Below are 19,384 nucleotides of genomic sequence, written 5' to 3'. Positions count from 1 at the left end.
TCTCCCAGATGAGCGTCTAGGAACTTTCCAGCTGTTTGTGACAGCTGTGTGAGTGAAGAGAGATTGGGGGGAAATAAAAAAACAAAAGAGGAACGAATCAAAGAAACAGAGGAGTGAAAGACAAGAAGATTGTGGAGCTGACAAAGATTTGAGTTGCAAGGAAATCTGAGAGCTCCGTGTGCGGCATGCAAGAGTGTGTGTGTGTGTGTGTATGTGTGTTTGAACCAGCTGTACATCAGAGGGCTGTAAACTCAGTAGGTTTTTAACCAGACAGGATGGTTGTGGCTTCCCAGAGTAATGATACCCAGTAAGCTGAGTGTGTGTGCAGTGGTGGAAGTATTCAGATGTTGTACTTTAGTAAAAGTACCATAAGTAAAGTCTTACATTCATCATGAGGGGTGCAGACGTACAATCAGTAAACTGTACTTAAAAGTTTGATATATGTTTATTTGACGCTCTCATATCTGTCTGTTGAATATGAAGCTACCGCTAGCTGCCGGTTGGCGCAGCTTAGCATAAAGACTGGTAGCAGGGGGGAACAGCTAACCTGGCTCTGTCCAACAGTAATAAAATTGGGAGCGTACCTATGTTCCCCGGGTCCTATGTTCCCCGGGTTCTATGTTCCCTGCTTTGTATGGGACCGGGGAACCCTAACCCTAACCTTAGCAGGGAACATAGGACCCGGGGAACATAGGACCCGGGGAACATAGGGATGACCCCATAAAATCCACCTACCAGCACCTCTAAAGCTCATTAATAACACCTTAGAGGTGCTTGTAGGTAGATTTTATTACCCTATTACCAGGCTAACTGTTCCACTGTAAACTGTTCTGCAGGTATTTGGTCACAAACCACTAATTTCTTGCTTTATAATCTGATGGTGGAGCTAGACAAAAAGTCACGGGATCACCAAAGTTATCAGGATTCGTCGTCTGGTACCAAATTTCACGGCAATCCATCCAATAGTTGTTGAGATGTTTCAGTCTGTACCCAGTAGTGTACTGAGTGACCTGACAGACAGCCATTGCCATATAACCCCACTATGAGCAAGGCTTAAAAGTGCAATATTGTGTCTGTGTCTGTGAGTGTGTTTGTCCCACTGGACTGGGGCAATGCTCAGTGAATTATAGTCTGTACGGTATAAACCAGCAATGTCGTTTCTGCCTGATGTTTCAGCTGTTGTTTAAGTGCAGGTATGCTAAAACTCTTTCCAGTGTACGGCTCCATAAGGACTGCTTGAGCGAGCACAAGCTGGACATGTGCTCACACACTCGCACACACACACATACACGTGCTCACACAGTCACTCACATTCTGTGGTCATGCACTGAAAGCCATGGTGGATTTATGTGAGCAGCCGCTTCCAAAAAATCTATTATTTCCATATGGTTCTAATACACTTGTTGACTGCCAAAAGAAGCACAGAGACTATGTATGTGTATGTGTGTTTGTGTATTAGAGTATGGCGTGTTTGCGCTTACCTCTATGATCTCGAATTAATTCTCCCCGTCTTTATTTGCTGTTTTTCCTCTCCTTTTACTCACAACAGTCCACTCCACCCTTTCTTCTCCAGGGACTGGGAGAGAAACAACCATCGGTTTAATAGCTGGGTGATTTCATATTACTTCAATGTGTGGCACTGCATTTTAAACTTTTCTCTCTCTGTCTCTCTGTCTCTCTGTCTCTCGTGTTTCTGTCCTCCAGGTGTGTGGAGGAGGTGCATTGGAGTCCAGAGCAGAGCAGTGTGCAGCCTTTAACACCCAAGAGTTCATGGGTCGCCTCTACAACTGGGAACCTTTCACTGAGGGTGAGGACTGAGTTAACACACACTAACACACACGGTAGTATACGGTTTAACCACACAGTGCTTCAATGTGATAATAGGCTTATGGCAAATTAAATGCTAGGAGAAGGAGGGGGGGTTAAAAAGCATCAGTAAAATGTGTGTTTAAGTGAGTTAAATGTTGCTCTGGTATGAGTGTGTGTTGGCAGGCCTCCACTGCATGCCCAACCCACCACAATCCTTCTTCTCATTGGAGCAGGCCTATGGCTCATGTAGCATCGAGGGTGGTGAGAGTCGAGAGGAAAAGAGAATGACTGGAACTCAATCTGATTTTATTCTTTGCACAAAACACTCTCCCTCCTCTCTTTTTCCTCTCATTTGTCCAACATCTCCCTTCCTCTCCTGCCAAGCTTCTCCTCCCAGCTCTGACTAAGCACACAGATTCCTACTGAGTGAGATAAAGAAAAAGAGAAAGAGAGAGAGAGAGGTGAGAGGTGATGGGATGCAAGTGTTTTGTCACGTGACCACTGGGAGCAAAGGGAGACAACGTGGCCTGTGTGTTTGTGTGCATGTCTTTATTTCTCCATACTTAATGTGTGAGTGTGTCCGTGTGTGGTGGTGTGTGTTTGTTTACTTACTTGTTAAGTGTACAATAGTTCAGCGCAGTGTGTCTATTTATCTTTGTTTTCCGATGCTGGGGGGGAAAGACAGAGGGAGAGAGAAAACACTAAACAGATATTTGAGGAATTTGATGGAGAGAATATTACAAACATGGGGATTTTTGGGAGTGAGAGAACAGAGGAGGGAGAGAGAAAGAGAGTAGAGAGGAACACAGCTGTGAGATCATATCAGCAGTATTTTTCATTAGACTTATGCGTACAAGCTGCTGTGTATGTACAGTATGAGCTCATTGGCAAGTGTGTTCGTACTGTAGATGAATTAGCTTAATGGATCTGAGATGATATGTGGAAAAATGTGTGTGCATGTATGTTTGTGTATCTGTCTGTCTGTGCATTTGTGATTGCTGTTTCAGCTGGTTGTGAGAGTGTAGAGCTACTACATTAGTCTGGTTTTAGTCTGTCTTAAAACAATACACTCAAAATTAAAAACATAGTAACCCAATAAAGATGTTAGGAAGAATAACACAGGAAAAAAACAATGTTAAAGCTGCACTAAACAATATTCTATATTAACAATTAAGCAAAAAAGATTAACGTAAAAGGTTTGCTTATAGCGATGAACCCACAGAGAAATGTAACCCAACTCTGCACTTCCACTCTGCCCTATGGAGCATTTTAGTATCTTTGGGCTAATTGTTTTGGTGTTATGGGCCTCAAATTTACAGTTTTCACTGTCACGAATCTCATTAACCGCAATTACAGAAGCAGCAAGCAACTGTTTATGGCGAAAAAGTGCCAATTAACCCGCTTTACACTACATGGTCAGCAAAGTAACTTATTTCCATATTTTAATATAATCACATAACACAACTTTTAAACTATGGAGATAAGTTAAATTAACAGTTAATGTTTTTATTCTGTGTCAAGCATCAGTTGTTTTATTTTATAACACAAAATAGTGGTTTTGGGCCTTTTCCCGAACCTGCATTAATTTCCCCCAGCAAGTCCAAAGACATGCAGGTTGAAGTGGGCGATATGGATAATATGATGGTGTATGTAATTTTGTATTGCAACAATATATTGTGTGATATCCAACATTTCCCAAAATGTACACACAGATATTAAAGAGACAGCTATGAAATGGCAAAATGGTTGCCTGCGTATATGTGTTAGCCCTGTCACAAACAGGCAACATGCCTTTAACCAAGTATGAGTTGACCACACAAAGGATAAGCGTTTACAGATAATGGATGGATTACATAATTTATTTCCATTGCTTGTTTAAAAGGTCAGAGGCAGGGGCTCTGCTGGTAGATTCCCTGCCTTGCTCAAGACAACACAGAGTGAGTACAGTTTTGAGGATGCAGGCAGATCTAGACTATGTATGCTGCACATCTGTACCAGGAGTCATCACCAGGGTATCAACTAGAGTCTAACTGTCTGCATAAACACACACCACCCCCCGTCTCTGTGTGTTTGTGAGGGGAAAAAGAGTGGGAATACTTTATTTATCCTGAATTGAGCTTCTCTTAAATTCTCTCTATCTGCTGTGCATCCTTGCCCTCTGCTCTACTCTGGCTTATTTTAAACCACCGTGACCTTGAGATCTGCTGAGAAGAGGAGAGGACTGGAGAGAGAGAGAGAGAGAGAGAGAGAGAGAGAGGGGAAGGGAGGAAAAACAGAGAACTGATAGGGGGCTAAATCATGGTTCTGCCACTAGAAAGACAAGACTTGGTCATATTACTGCAAGCCACCAAATTGCAGATGTCACCTTTTGTTGGTGTCTGTCTCTTAAACACAGTACTGTACGTGTCAAAACTATATGCAGATGACATCAGCTGTGTCAGACACACTCGATCTGCTCTGGAGCTGATCCTTTTCCACTCTGCTAAGTAAACCCTATCGCACTGTTTACTCCAGTCCGGTCCCATTGGCTACAACCCAAACCTTCATATCTAGCTTCCCATCAACACACTGGAGGCTGCGAGGACCGAGGAGTGTGTGTGTGTTTTGAATGGTGTGTTAGTCATTTCTCTCCAGCTGCACTCATCTGTTTAGGACTTTGTACGGCGCTGCAAATATTTCCCGTTAGTATTTATGTTACACTGTGCAGTCAGCTCTTGCTACTTAGTGTGCAATCTTTTGCCTCCAAGGTGACAGCCCTGTTATGTATGTACTGCACAGTGTTGTGACCTATAGTTTGGAACTTGAAGCTTAAACTGTAAAGCTGCCACTGCAGTGATAAACCACAGAAGTGATAGTCCTGATTCATATTAGTGGTAATGTTTCCTCTCACAAGCTCTGCTCTCGATAAAAGTACCACTTTAATTCTGTAAGCGCTGCACGTGCAGGTGTTGTTTTACTTGAATATTCCCTTTTTTTCAGGCCTCATCCCCTCTCTGCGCACTCATCCTCCCCTCTTCCTGTCCCAATGCCTCTCTCTTTCTCTCTCCCTGTTGAAGTTTGTTTAGACGGAGAGATAGTGGGGAAGTATATTTAGACAACATATATTCCACTGTCTGAACACTAAGCTCAGAGAGGGAGAGAGGGAGAGAGAGACAGTGGAAGAGAAAGAGAGGCCAGAGATCGAGGTGAAGAGAGAAACAGAGAAGCACAGAGAAGTAGCAAGAGACAAATGAAAGATAAAGACCAAAAATAGACTCCAAGGTGATTAGGAGTTGGAGAGTGCTCGAACATGACTTCGGGGCAAGAAGAAGAGGAGATGGAGAATGAGGGAGATGAGGAGGGAGAATACAGAGAGAGTACATGAGTGGCAACACGTATCCCACTTTTAGCTCCCCCTCTCTTTTCTGTCACTGTCTCCAGTCTAATCTCTCAAAGATAACTATGACAGACGGAAAGAGAGAACCAGGGTGGAGAGAGAGAGGGTGGGAACACTGCCTCCCTTTCTCTTTCTCTTTCTAATTTTGTACTGTATATCTGTCTCTCTGCAAGTATCAGACAGTAGCAAAAGAATCATAACACATAACTGAAGACAGAAGTTTGGCTCATTTGTATGGTAGTCATCGACAGTGACTCATGCTTAATACACGTTATTGTACTGAAGTACTAACAAGACAATTGTGTGTTAATCAAAAATAGTTACATCAATAAAATCAATTGGTAAAATCAGTAAAAGCCTAATTTTTATCCCATATTTAAATATCAAGTACTTTAAAAGAACAGTTCATTTTATAATAAATACCATCAGAGTAAAGCAGATTAAGCTAAAAATAATAATTAATACATTTTTTAAGTACTCACTGATTCCTTTTTCTAAATGGAAGCAGTTTTGGTCCCACATTATTGAAATCAGAGACAGTAAGACTGCACTCCTTTATAACTGTGCTATCTCTCATAGGCACTAGATAGTTTCCATGTATGCTGATGACACATTGTTGTATGTTGGTCAAGCACTTTCTAATGTTTTATACTATGTGCTCGGTAAGTATCGTGCAGCAGATGTTTGCCAAAGCTGAAGGACCACCACTACATTTTCAAAGTATATTTCTAAGCAAATTGATGTACTACCACTATTACTAACCTTGTGAGGCAGCTGGACACGTACAGTCATGCGAGAATCTTTCTTCTGGTTCTGTGTAACTAAACATCTGGTGCATTCAGGTTAATGCATTACCTTTATTTCTCTACAAAGTTGTGGAAGATAAACATCCAGCCTGGGTCAATTGCTTCACGTGTATAACTTCCTGACCACTTCCAGCCACTTAGTGAGATAAAATACACTCTTCAATGTCTTAACGTATTTGGTCGGACAAACAACCATAAATCAGGATTTCTAACTTGTGAAGGCACAAACCTGTACGTGGTGTTTCGGTCCAAACTGTAGTGTCTTTGGTCGAGACTCACAATGTGGCTAATCCCTGATGCTGAGGTATTTTGGAAATATACTGAAGAAGATCCATAGGCCACTTTTTGTCATTAAGATAACATTTAATTCACTCTGCCTTCCCACTGAAATACTCCTTGTGTCATTTGCACCTTATCCTTCTGTTTTGGTGGTGTCCTGCTGAAATGGAAACCAACAAAACAATGAAATGGCATATGAATAGTCCAGTTTTACAAATCCTTCTCTAATGTCTGGAGATTTGCTATTTTTAATTACGATGACCTGTCCACTGCTTTATACCTGGCAAACCATTGTTGTACTTTATTTATAGAGATTCAAGGAACTTCAGAGATTCTGTGAAAGCATATGGAGTTCCCTTGAATTCACTACATACCTTTTCCGTTCTCTCTTGGACACACAAGGGGAAACCAGGGGTCTGGTATTTGACCTTTAGTCTTTGTTCTTGGCTATCTCCTATGGTCAAGAGGTCCTTCTCTTATGAGCCTCTTGACTTTGAAGATGGTAGGGGCTTTAGGTTACCTGCTGATGATGACTTATTTGAACTTGGAGAAGAAATATTTTCATGGTAAGACAATCTTCATTGTTATTATATGAAAATTAAGTAGTAATATTAGAAATGCACTTTTATTACTTACTTTTACAAAAGAAGGGTTTATGGAGAGAAATGCCTATTTTTCAAATTACAGCAAAGACAGGATAATATGACTGTACAATTGTTTATATTCATGTAGAACTTAATAGTGGGAACATTTCTGTCTTAAGAAATATGACACCATAGTAAGAAGTCACAATTTCAGAAGCACAGCATTTGTGCTTTTAACCCTTGAACTCCCAGTGACAGAAACCCCTCCCTTCCTTCTGCAACTAAATCTATGACCCCTTACTCATACTATGAGATCATGTCTATATAGCTCTATTTCACACACACACACCAGCTCTGCCAGACGCCTTTAACCCCTGTTACACCCCCCAATCTCCAAGCTCAAAGAGCAGTGATGAACAGCGGGGCCACTCACTGTCCCTTCCTGCCTTTATCACCCGTTCCGGAAATAGCAAGCTTGGCTCAGTCCGAAGTTCAAAAATACACCTACCAACACCTCTAAAGCTCAGTAAATAACACATTTTGTATCTTGTTTGTTTAATCCTTACAGAAACAAATGTGTAAAAATTACAATTTGTGGTTTTGAAAGTTAGAGGTTTCATGTAACATCTGTGTGACGACTGATTGATATCTTCTCATAGAAATAAAGTAAATATTTCCCAAGCACCATTTAAACATGCTTATTGTATTTCACCACGTACTCGTCTTACTTTCTCTACATTTTTTGCCTTTACCCCACCCCTATTCCCTTATGAGATCCTCTGTATTCTGCACTCATCTGCCTATTCTCTCAGTACTGAAAGGCAATTTCCTCTTTTACCTTGAAGCTGTCTTCTCTTTCTCTGATTCTTCCCTTCTGTTCTCTTCCCAACTACGTGTCTCACTGCTGTGTGCGCCCGTTAGGTTCCTCTCATAAATCAAACCTTCCTCAGGCTTATGTTTACACCTCTCTTCTGGGTATGTATCTCTTGGGAAGGTGCAGCAGTGAGTGCACTCGTACATCTGAGCAGCAGGGGAAATAGCTAATCACTCTGGTGCTGTCTGACAGTCAGGGGTTATATGGCCTTGCCTCGGTTTCCTGACCACATGGAAAGATGTTCAGCGCCCAGCTGGGTCTTCTCCACACCAGGCAGACGCACAAAGAAACTAAATACAGTCATACAGGAGATTTTACACACATTTATGACAAACATATACGTTGTGCAATAATCCTTCTATCCTCTCTATGTTGCAGTTGGTGCGGACAAGCAGTGCGAGCTGACCTGCAGACCTGCCGGCTACCGTTTCTATGTTCGTCAGGCCGAGCGCGTCAGAGACGGGACTCCCTGCTTTAACGTCAGCTCAAACGATGTGTGTGTAGAAGGACGGTGTCTGGTGAGTGCATTTAAATGTGTGAGATTTTAGCTTCAAGTCGCTCCTGTCTAAACGGGGGTAGACAAAGTCCAGAACCTGGCTCTCTTAGTCTCATGTCTGGAGTCTGATTTAAACCTGGCATTCACATTCAGACTGTCTCCAATCGTTTTGTTATTACCTTACGCTGGGCCTCTTTTCTCTGTTTCCTAAGTCTCATTTACACTCTTTCTGATTTTGCAGAAATCAGACCTTCTGTTTCTGGCAGGAATCTGGCCAGCGACATTTATGGCCAGCGACGATTTACTCAAACAACGCTGAAATAAACACTGGCACTGGATGTGAAATGTCAACTAGATTGGAATTAGCTATTCCTTGCCCTGCCCCCACCCTTCTTCCCTCATCTCTCTTGTTCTCCTACCCCACGTTTTTCCCCCTCATTGTCTGACCCATCACTCACATCTTTTTCCCTGTTTTTTTCTGCCAGACCGAGGGCTGCGATGGGGTGCTGGGCTCCGGCTCTGTGATTGACAAATGTGGAGTCTGTGGTGGGCGGGAAACCTCCTGTCGAAAGGTGACTGGAAGCTTCCAAAATGCCACGGTTCCCCTTGGTTACCATAAGATCCTTGACATCCCACCCGGAGCTACATTCATTAACATCACAGAGAGACGAGCCAGTCCTAATTACCTGGGTAATGACACAAACAAAAGCACGCGCACACACAGGCAATTTAGGGTTTCTCAAATAATAGTAGTTGCAGCTCCAGTAAAAGTGAGACGTTGGCGAGAGAATTGCAGATTTGGGAATGAGATTTGGCCTATGAGTATGTGTGTGCTGGCTTAGACTAAGACTGTGAATTTTGCAGCCTCACAGACTCCGTGTGGATAAAGCCAGTATTGTTAGAGGCCAAAAGGAACTGGTGAAGTGTGTATGTGTATGTGGGAGTGTTTGTCTTGCCAGCCCCCTGTTTGGTAACGAAACAGCACTCCAAAGGTTGTGTGTGTCTGTCTGAGTCTGTGTTTGTGATCATGGGGTTTGACACTATGTAGACTAAACAAGGTCAAAATAAGAAAAGAAAACTTGACTCAAGTCTAGCTTCATTCTTCTTGTCTGCCTTTCTGACAATCCACCCCCACCCCCTATTTCTCCAGCCATGAGGAGTGGCACTGGGGCTTCAGTGGTTAATGGGCGGTGGGCTGTGGACCCTCCAGGGGAGTACCAGGCAGGAGGGACTACCTTCTCCTACACCCGACCTAGAGCACAGGCAGAGGGGGAGGAGGAGAAGGGCGAGTCCCTCAGGGCTCCAGGACCCACCACCACACAGCTACAGCTATATGTAAGTATTGGACCACAGGAAGGCATTTATTCTAACCCTGTAAGCAAACATGAACCCGAGCATGACAAAATTAAGTTAATGATAAGAATCACATACATACATGGACACACATGTATACACAGTGTTTCACATCTCTATAACATTGCCGTAAGCCCAAGGCTATGCCCCCCTGCTCTGTGTCAAGATCCTCCAGATAGCCATCATCAGCTATAGTAAAGCTAAGCCTGAGCCACATCTGACTATACAAGGCTTAATAATAACGACTCTAACCACAGGCTAAGATCTTATTAAAGAACAGGAGTCATCTGCAGCTTTGCATCCAGTAGCTACAGGGCAGGAGGGGGGTAAAAATAGCAAGCATCCACCAAAGCCGGTGGTCGATCTCCTCTGGAATCACGTGCATTTTTAAGTCTTGGGATTTTCAAATAAGACATAAAAAGACTAAAAGTCTATAACTAGCCACGCCAGTAGCACCACAAGGCTGATCATTGCACACTGGAAACAGCTAGCCTCACTCTGTACAAAGGTAACACAATTTGTCTATCAGCACCTGTAAAGCTCAATATTAAACACATTATAACTTGTTTGTTTAATCTGAAAAAACAGTGTAAAAACAACACAACACAGTTTTACAGAGGGTTACATGTATCATACATACTACATTGACATGAACTGAGGTAACAAAGCTTGGGGGACCATGAACACTTCCATCAATTTAATGTCAGTCCATCCCGTTGGTATTGAGATATGTTGCTCTGGACCATCGACAGATTGAGAGACTGATTGTATTACATTGCCGTCTCTGGCATAAAATAGCAGATCACAATGTTGTTGCCAGGGGACTCCAGCTGATTAAGTTTAGATGACCTTGACTATGTTAAGTCTTGTAAGATAGGGCACAGAGCTTCATAGTAAGAGAGACATAGTGGCAAGCATACACCCTGCTGTGGTATCCTTGAACATGACACTGATTCCCTGCAAGGGCCATAAGGGCTAAACTGTAACTCATCCTGGTCTCTAACATAAACGTAACGTAAATCTTTAAAGCTATTTAAGAGTATTTCTTATCGTTTGCTGCTTTTCACCTAGTTCTGTCTGTTCTATCACCCTGTTTTACTCTCCAGATCATTTTCCACAAGGAGAACCCAGGCATCGACTATGAGTTTTATATCCCGGTGGAGAAGAAGGAGGCAGAGAGGGAGAGGCTGACAGAGAGAGAGAGGGAGACACCCAGAGAGGCACCCAGAGAGAGGCAGAGGGAGCGAGAGCCAGGGAGGGCACCCCTTCGCAGTACGTCCATCGCACTTCTGATTTCCCTTCTTCTGTTGTGCAGCCTTGTTTTCTGCATGTTCTGTACAGTAGCATGGAGACACTGCACTCTCGACAGTCATGTTCAGCACATACTTGAATCTTGTCAGTGGCAGAACTAAACCCTAAATCAAGATCTCAGCATTCATTCTTTCCAAATTACTCAAGGAAACACCACTGCAACCCATGTCCTTGGAGAATGATTGACGTGTTTATGGATTAGGATGGGTGTGGTTGTGGGCCAAGTGGGAGGGATTATTGTGGTGTGTTTGTGTGTTTGTATATGACCTAGATGGGAGGCTATCTGGTCCACATGTTCGCTGTCATGAGACCCTGACCTCATCATGACATCATTAGCCTCTGACTCATTGCCTTCCTCCTATTCTCAACATTTCAGCATTCATGTTTTGCCTCTTTCCTCCCTCTTTATCGCTCCTCTCTGCTCCTCCTCATGTCTGTTTCCCAATCTTCGCCTCTCTCTCCCACCTTTTCCTCTCTCTAATTTGTCCATCGATTATTTTCTTCTCTTGCAGGTCCTCTTACTGTATCAGTAGAAGACCCTCCTCCTGCTCCTCCTCCTATTTCGGTCCCTTCACTTCCCTCTTCCTCCTCGTCCTCGTCCTCTGTGTTTTCTCCCCCCTCCTCGGACCGGTGGACACCTGAGAGGTCACGTCCTCGAGGCTCTGCACCCAACAGGAATGCTCGGATCCCCCCTCGCACCGACCTACCTCTGGACACTCAGCCACCGTTTGTGTGGAGGAGAGGCGGACTCACCGACTGTTCTGCTTCCTGTGGCAAAGGTTAGATTCGGATTAGCCTTGCAGATCTTCATATTTGTGTCATTTTAAATGAATTGAAATTAAATACACAAAATGATATTTATTTAGTTGGATGGTGCGATGCCTCCCTCCTCTGGTTGGTAGGTGCAAGTACAAGAACATGGAGTTTATGTCATTCTCATTGTGTGGATTTATTTATCTCTCTCTCTCTCTGTAGGTACTCAGTACCGAGTCATTCTGTGTATAGACCGCCATACAGATGAGGAAGTCCCAGACAGGAAATGTGATTCTGCAGCCAAACCTGTCCCCGAGGAGGAGCCTTGTAACACACATCCCTGCCCACCATTGTGAGTAAATACACAGTTAACTTGAAGAGATCCCCATTATATAGACCTTATAAAGATTTATATTCCGTTCCAAAACTTCAGCTCTCCAGGAAGTGAAAGTAATGCATTTTCCTACAGAAGCCAGTGCAGCTTTCACACACAAATCACACTGCAGAATCTCCTTATGTAGTCATTGCTGACTTGATGATTAGACTCTGCAAACAGATTATTATGAAAGGAAACCAGTGGATGCCAGGGAGGTACCAAAACATGCTCACTGAAATCTAAAAGCCCATCATTTTTGGATAATAGTTGACTTCATTGTCAGGATACCACTGAAGTGAGCTGACATGTGCATCTAATACTGACACACAGTCTTGGATCTTATTGAAATAGTTGTCTGAAGGCGTATAATTATGTGTTATTTCACAGCTTCTCTCTCTCTTTCTCCCTCACTGTTTCTCTCAGCTGGGAGGCCAGTTCATGGTCTGAGTGCAGCGTTTCCTGTGGCCCCGGCGTGCAGCAGAGGCAGCTCCAGTGCAGGCAGAGCTTTGGGGACCGCTCCACCATGGTCCACCCACAGCGCTGTGCCAACCTCACACCACCAGAGTCCACACAGGCGTGTGAGCTCCGCCTCTGCTCCCACTGGGAGGTCAGCTCTGACTGGAGCACGGTAGGTCAACAACACCAGTGTGTCACTGGGAAATGGATTTGCTAATGGGGGTGCAGACATGATAAAAAGAGGCCAAGTCACAGAAACAAACACAGACTGAAAGAGAGAGAGAGTGGGTGGAGTTGGGTTAAAATAAACAAAACATTTTTGTGTATGAAGTTCTTTTTATTTTTGACATGGGACTTTGAAATTATGTGGCTCTGTGATAAATTTCAATTTTAGTTCCTTCATTAGGTTACCATATAACTATTTAAGTTCTTTTCAAGTTGGAGACTGCTGTAGGCACTGTGCCATGGGCTGGGTTGCAACAAACCATTTTTTAAGATCATGGTTAATTTAAGTTTTTCTATTAATCAGCTACATATGTTGAGTGAATAAAACATTTATAATAGATAATAATAACAAAAGCACACAATTCACAACAACCAACAACTGTTCTGCAGCCAATTGCTCTTTGGGAACAAATAAAGGATTTATTGATTGATAATCAGCTGTCAGCTAGTATTTTGCCCTTTCTTTCATCTGTTTAAACTCATTATTGTGTTTCCCCTCTCCATTTGTCATAGTGCTCCGTGGACTGTGGAGTTGGGAGGAGGACAAGGAGTGTGCGCTGCCTCAGCGACGAAGGCAGCATCGTAAACGACAAGGAGTGCAACTCCAGGGCTCGCCCACAGGGAAGTGAGGAGTGCAACATGGGTCCCTGTGTGACTAACTGGTACTTCACTGACTGGTCCAACACTGTGAGTAACACACATACACAGAAGTAAAGGAAGAAACATACACAGCACTTAACAGTAATCCTCAACATGATCTTCCACTTTGTCCCTCAGTGTTCGGCACAGTGTGGCCCAGGGGTGCAGAGGAGGGAGGTGGTGTGTCTGACTCGAGGAGGGGTCAGGGAGGGTGGAAGAGGAGGGGACTGTGTTGGGGACAAACCAGCAGAGATGAAGGCCTGCAATGGGGGTCCCTGTGTGGCAACAACCATGTGGTACAGCAGCCCCTGGACACAGGTAGGATGCAGGGAAAACAGATTCAAACCTCTTAGATTCTACAATTATAGACACTTTTATTGACACATAATAACTTTATTTAATACTTTATGTAGTCCTTTGTGTTATCTTGCATTTTATTAAATTCTTTTGCGTGTTTTTATTTTGTACATAAAGGTTTTCTATGTTTGTTTAGGAGTAAAAGGGCAGTCACAAACACAGCTATTGTATTCCTTGTAACTAGTTCTTGTTATTTTTCCAGTGTAATGTCCCATGTGGGAATGGAACTCAGCGACGAGACATCATTTGTGTCCAGAAGACAGGGAATGATTTTACTGTTGCATCAGCCAGTGAGTGTGCACATCTGGACAAGCCTGTCGCGGTCCAAGAGTGTGAGATGGGAGAGTGTCAGCCGCAGTGGTTCACAACAGAGTGGAGCGCGGTGAGAGACAAAGGGATAGGAATTGAGAATTAAATGTTGGAAAGAGAATATTAGAACTGTGTTTTTTTACACTCTCTCTCTCTGCCTTTGTTCTCAGTGCTCACGTTCTTGTGGAAAAGGCTTACAAATGAGGGAGGTACGGTGTCTAACACAAGATAAAAAGCACAGCCATGACTGTGATTTGCGCCCCAAACCTGAACAGGAGCAAATCTGCAACACAATTCCCTGCAGTCCACAAGTCTCAGGTTGGTTGTGTGTGACAGTGTGACAGCGTATTCATGTGTGTTCTCGGTCATTCTCCCTACCAACCTCTCTCCTCCTCGTCTCTGTTCGCAGACGAAAACTGCCGGGACAGACGTCATAACTGCGTGATGGTGGTTCAGGCCAGGCTGTGCGTCTACTCTTACTACAAGAGCGCCTGCTGTGCCTCGTGCACCCAGAGTGCTCAGCGTGCCAAGAGGCACTGACCAGCCAATCACAGACAGCCCAGGTGTGCAAGAAGTCATGGATCAGGTCAAAAGGGCTGATGACAAGTGTGTAGAAATGGACAGCCCAGAGTAGACATAATCCCTGTGACAGCCGTCAGAAAACATTCATTTTCTATTTCCTCCTGAATCTTCAGGTAAAACACTGTGAAAGCAGCCGGTTCCTTCTTCCAGTTCTCTGCCTACTCTTTTATATTGTCTTTTTAGAACCACAAATTCCACTGAGCTTGCTTGTTTACTTTGTGCATTAGCTTTAACAGGTTCACAGTGTGTCACACAGGGCTGAGTGATGCATTTGCGATGATTTAAACTCTTTTCTATAGCTGAGAGATTGTAATGGAAGGTTCTCACTGAGGACACGGCTGTGTTTCAACAGCAAATTTAGCCTTAAAAAGAAATTCTCTCTTATATACAGGATCTTAAAACAGATGACAGATCAACCATGCATACCACTAATTATTAAAATAAATGTGCTGAACAAATAATTACCATGTATGCTAGATAAACTGTGTATACTGAATACTGTGTGCTGAAGATCTACTGGAATAGATCTGCTGTGCTTCTGTACAATGCAGATGTCTCCCACTGCGCTACAGTGGCCCAACTAAGCTAGAAGGATTTCATTAACATATCGTATGTCTTTTTTTTCTTTTTGCCAAAAATATTTCCTCAAGTGTCCTCTTATTGTGCAGTTCAGTATTTGGACAGATGAACCAAAGGTGTGGGGGTTGAGCATGGCAATAGGTGACCAAATATATCAGAGCAGGAAGAGGTGAGATTCTTCCCAAACTAGAAGGATATAAGACAAAGATGTAAACAAGCAGCACGGAGTCTGTAGAGTTCTTCAACAATGTCACTTACATACATTGTTTTAAAGAAGGCTGTTGGAGTTAAAATCCACAGCTAGTTGCAGTTGTGTTTTTACTAAACTTAAGATGATGCTGCTGCTAAAAAACAGGAAAAAAAACACAACAAAATGAAAGAAATTCTAAAAATCAAAGTATCAAGTGATGAGACTGATGTTGTTCTGTATTTTTCTTATTGTCAACAAATCACACAATGTGTTAGTCTGTCAATACTTTCTGACTTCTCAACCATGTCTACTGATGACGTAAATCTTTAGTAATTTTCTAAAACAGCTTGGAAATACGGGGAATGTGGGAGGGAGAGGAGGGACGACAGGCAGCAAAGGACTCTACCAGGGGAGCTATCAGGGAGCCCCTGGCACTGTAGTTTTACAGTTAAAAAGACGTTTTTCCTTGCTGCCGTCACCAAGTGCTTGCTCATGGTGGGAACTGTTGGGTCTCTGTAAATAATTTTATAAGGAGTACGGTCTAGACCTGCCAGATAACTTTTGTTTTGAATTGGCGCTATACAAATTAAATTGAATTGAATTGAAATAGTTTTTAGCAAATGTTTGTTAGTCAAAGAACAGAAATTAGTGCATTTGTTTGGTACTTTTATTCTGCTGCATATTCTACTACATTAGTGATTATTTATTACATCAGAATTGACTCAACAATAAACTGTTCATGTTTATCTTATTGAAGAAACACATCATCAAGTGGAACAGTTTGGCTGAATTGTATCTTTTTAATAATGTTTGGAACTAGTGGACCAGCTGTATGACACTTTGGCTGGTTTTGGTCTTTTTATGTGATTTGTTTGACAATAAGAAAAATACAGAATCTCGCCTTTAACCATGAAGTCGGTGATGACACACAGGTTTGGAGATGTAAAATGATTCACTCCTGGCTGACCTAATTTTAGTGCTCTTGTCACCATGACAGTTGTGTTGAGGTATTAAAAGAACAACTTGATGTCCTCCCTGTTTTCTCACCTCAACTCAATATATATTTTATTATCATCCATCGTCTCCTTCTTTGGAGGGGATGATGGATCTGTGATCTATGAGAGTCGGTGAAGCCAGAATTAGGAAAACCTCATGGAGACTGAGAAAGCTGCTTTCTTATAACAGTTTTTTTTTTCTAAATATGATTTAGCTCAAGATATGGATCAAATGCAATCATTCTGCTTTGACCTGAAAGTAAATATTTTGCATTCTGAGGCCGCGACCTCTGTATATGTGTGTAAGTACTTTTTAAACTTTTCTCTCTTCTGCTCTTGTAAGTTTTTACTTTTTCTCTTTTTCTCTTCCCACACCTCCCAAGAAGAAACACACACACACACACACACACACACACAAAACACCCTCCCCACTCGAGGGTGAGGAGTCTGTATATTTGTCAGATATGTTTAATATCTATAATTTCTTTGAATAAGTAGGCGCTTATGTTTTATAACTGAGTAGATCAGAAGTGTTGTTGTAGACTGCATTTATTCACATCTAACTGTCATATAACTTGTATGTACTTGTGAATTGTGGATGTTTGCGTGTGTGATGTGTCTGTATGGTTGTGTGTTTTGCGATCATGGCTTTGAATGTGTCATTCTTGTCTCTAATCCCTCATAGTAAAAATTACTTTTTATATAAAAACAAAAAAAGGATAGTAATTTATCTATTATCTAAAGAACATGTAATTTATTTTCTGTTTTAAGAAGCTGTAGCGTATTTTCTTTGTTACCACCAGAGTTTATGAGATTTATGATACACAGACTTTTTTTTATTATCATGCAAAAACAAAAAACAGTGTGGAAAAACTATTATCTCAAAGCTGCATTTTAAATAAAATTGAAACAACAGAGAAGTAAATCAGTGTCATGTTTGCTTTTGTCCAGTGAATAAGGGTGATATGGCCAGTTTCCTCCAAACGATGGCGCCGTTGAGTCTCATATACATGAATGAACAGGCCCAGTTTTCCTCAGAAATGAGTAATCTGTAGAGTAAGTGTCTCTTTTTGGTGCCAAGGTTTCGCTTACAAGCTTGACTCTGTAGTTAAATAGATTTTTTAATTAATGAATGTATTCATTTATTTAACCAGGAAGTCTCTTGACATACATTATCTGTTTTTCAAGAGTCACTTGGGCAAAATGGCACCATAAAATGATTTAGTTCAGTAGTCAGATGAGAATGCACACAGTCGATTTACAACATTCACAAACAGCACAGTTAAAATAACAGGACCTAGTCTTTCCTGAAGCATTTTTTTATATAGAATATGATGTTTCAATGTCTGATTCAAAGACAAAATTTCAAAATCAAGTTTATTGTGCAGCGTGCATAATGCAAAAAGGGTCAGATATGTCTTACTGCAGGAGTAGGAGTATGTTGAGTAGCATCCTGTGCAGTATTAAGAGCGGTGGGATTGGATGCTAAGTACCAACTGACAGGGCCATTGAGATACTGGGGTCATGAGTCTCTCAGTTATATTTTCTGTTAATATTATTTTCCAAGGTCTTCACACTGTTTCAAAGCCTTATCCACACTTCTTTAAAATTCTGCTGGAGAAATACTAATTTGTCAAGACAACCAGTGATTTTAATGTACTTCTCACCATAAAAGCAGTCACATTTAGATATATTGAGTCTGAAAATACTGGGATCTGCCTATAAAATATACATCACCATAATGGCAAAGGCCATGCCAGGATTTCCAAGGCACTTGCCTGGTGGGACTTTATCTTATGGACAATGGGAACCATTTTCATGCATTTCCAGACCTGGGATATTGAAATAAAATATTTTTTACCTTAAAGAATCTGCTATCTTTAAATAGTTAGCTGCTGCTTTCAAACAAACAGGCCTATAAAATAGACCATTCTGAAACTTTATGAATATGGTAATAGTGTTACAGCCTCCCTCGCCATTGCTCTTGCACTTGCGTGCTATATAGCCGTTTCTTGTGCATCGTGCAGGGAGGCTTAACAGCTCCGGTGGCGTGCTGCCCGCTGCCTGCACACCGTTCACATCCTCAGGGCGCAGCGGGCCTTGCGTGCCTCCTCTGCCGGTGCTGGGTTTGTAAGAGAGCCCCTAGTGTGGCGGTATACATGCAAGAGCGTGTGTGTGTGTGTGTGTGTGTGTGTGTGTGTGCTCTGTGTGTGTGTGTGGGTGGGGGGTATATATGGTGGATGAATGTGGCGGGGGATGCTGGCTTACAGAGGGCACGAGGCAAGGCAGGCAGATGGTGACCTTTTGGAGTAAATTACCATGAACCCTATGACTCTCCTTTCACTCAATCTCTCCTCCCAAGACTCTCGACACACACACACACACACACACACACACACACACACACACACGAAAGACAATAAAAAATACTGTTATCTGGTTTGTTGTGCAATAACATTGGGGGCAGGCTTGTCTTTACATATCCCAGTGAAATAGCCCAATGTCGGCCGGTTTTCCAAAGTACATGCTGTAAAGTAGGCCAACTCCAACCCCGAGCTATCTCTCCTTCTCTCTGTCACACATTTTTTTACTCTGAGTGGGTGTGAGTGTGATTTCGGGCTCGGGCGTGAACAGCTGTAGTAGTCGTGACTGTCGTGCACGACGTCGGCGGCGCGCTTCGGCTTCACGTCAAGAGGCACCGTTTCAGCACCAAGGCCAGGGCTCGCGGCTAGAACAATAGGCGGTTCCGCGCACGGTGTCGCTCTTTAGGCGACGTCTACAAATATGTCACCGGCAAACCGCCGCGTAGGAAACGAAAAATTGCGCTACAAAATTAAAATTGTCTATTTGAACGTAGCACGTATGTCGCAAAGTGGAGGAGTGGTGGTTTTAAAGGCGGTTGGGTTAGTAAACGGCAGTGTTTTGTTTTGTTCTCGCGTGAGTACGGCGAGAAAATTTGTCAACGGTTCCTGGGATTTACGTCACGGGCTAGCAACCGCTCTGGCGAGAGGAGGAGGAGGAGGAGGAGGTGGAGG

The 19,384-nt window shown here is 42.7% G+C and overlaps 1 protein-coding gene across 1 annotated transcript in view; it reads left to right on the top strand.

The window, feature by feature from the left end:
- The window catches only part of adamtsl4 (ADAMTS-like 4), a 33,717-nt gene extending 16,443 nt beyond the window's left edge, over window positions 1–17,274 (top strand). Inside the window, exons 5-17 of the mRNA XM_051407560.1 lie at window positions 1,705–1,807; window positions 8,107–8,246; window positions 8,710–8,914; window positions 9,375–9,559; window positions 10,684–10,849; window positions 11,401–11,667; window positions 11,864–11,993; window positions 12,441–12,645; window positions 13,212–13,385; window positions 13,476–13,655; window positions 13,897–14,076; window positions 14,174–14,321; window positions 14,413–17,274. Coding sequence (XP_051263520.1) covers window positions 1,705–1,807; window positions 8,107–8,246; window positions 8,710–8,914; window positions 9,375–9,559; window positions 10,684–10,849; window positions 11,401–11,667; window positions 11,864–11,993; window positions 12,441–12,645; window positions 13,212–13,385; window positions 13,476–13,655; window positions 13,897–14,076; window positions 14,174–14,321; window positions 14,413–14,543 — 2,214 coding nt within the window. The 3' untranslated portion in view covers window positions 14,544–17,274. The remainder of the gene's footprint in view (window positions 1–1,704; window positions 1,808–8,106; window positions 8,247–8,709; window positions 8,915–9,374; window positions 9,560–10,683; window positions 10,850–11,400; window positions 11,668–11,863; window positions 11,994–12,440; window positions 12,646–13,211; window positions 13,386–13,475; window positions 13,656–13,896; window positions 14,077–14,173; window positions 14,322–14,412) is intronic.
- Window positions 17,275–19,384: the final 2,110 nt, after the last annotated feature.

Source organism: Dicentrarchus labrax, unplaced genomic scaffold, assembly GCF_905237075.1.
Source record: "Dicentrarchus labrax unplaced genomic scaffold, dlabrax2021, whole genome shotgun sequence".
Taxonomy (NCBI): domain Eukaryota; kingdom Metazoa; phylum Chordata; class Actinopteri; family Moronidae; genus Dicentrarchus; species Dicentrarchus labrax.
Note: the sequence above shows the minus strand (reverse complement) of the source record. Positions and strands in the feature narration are given on the sequence as shown.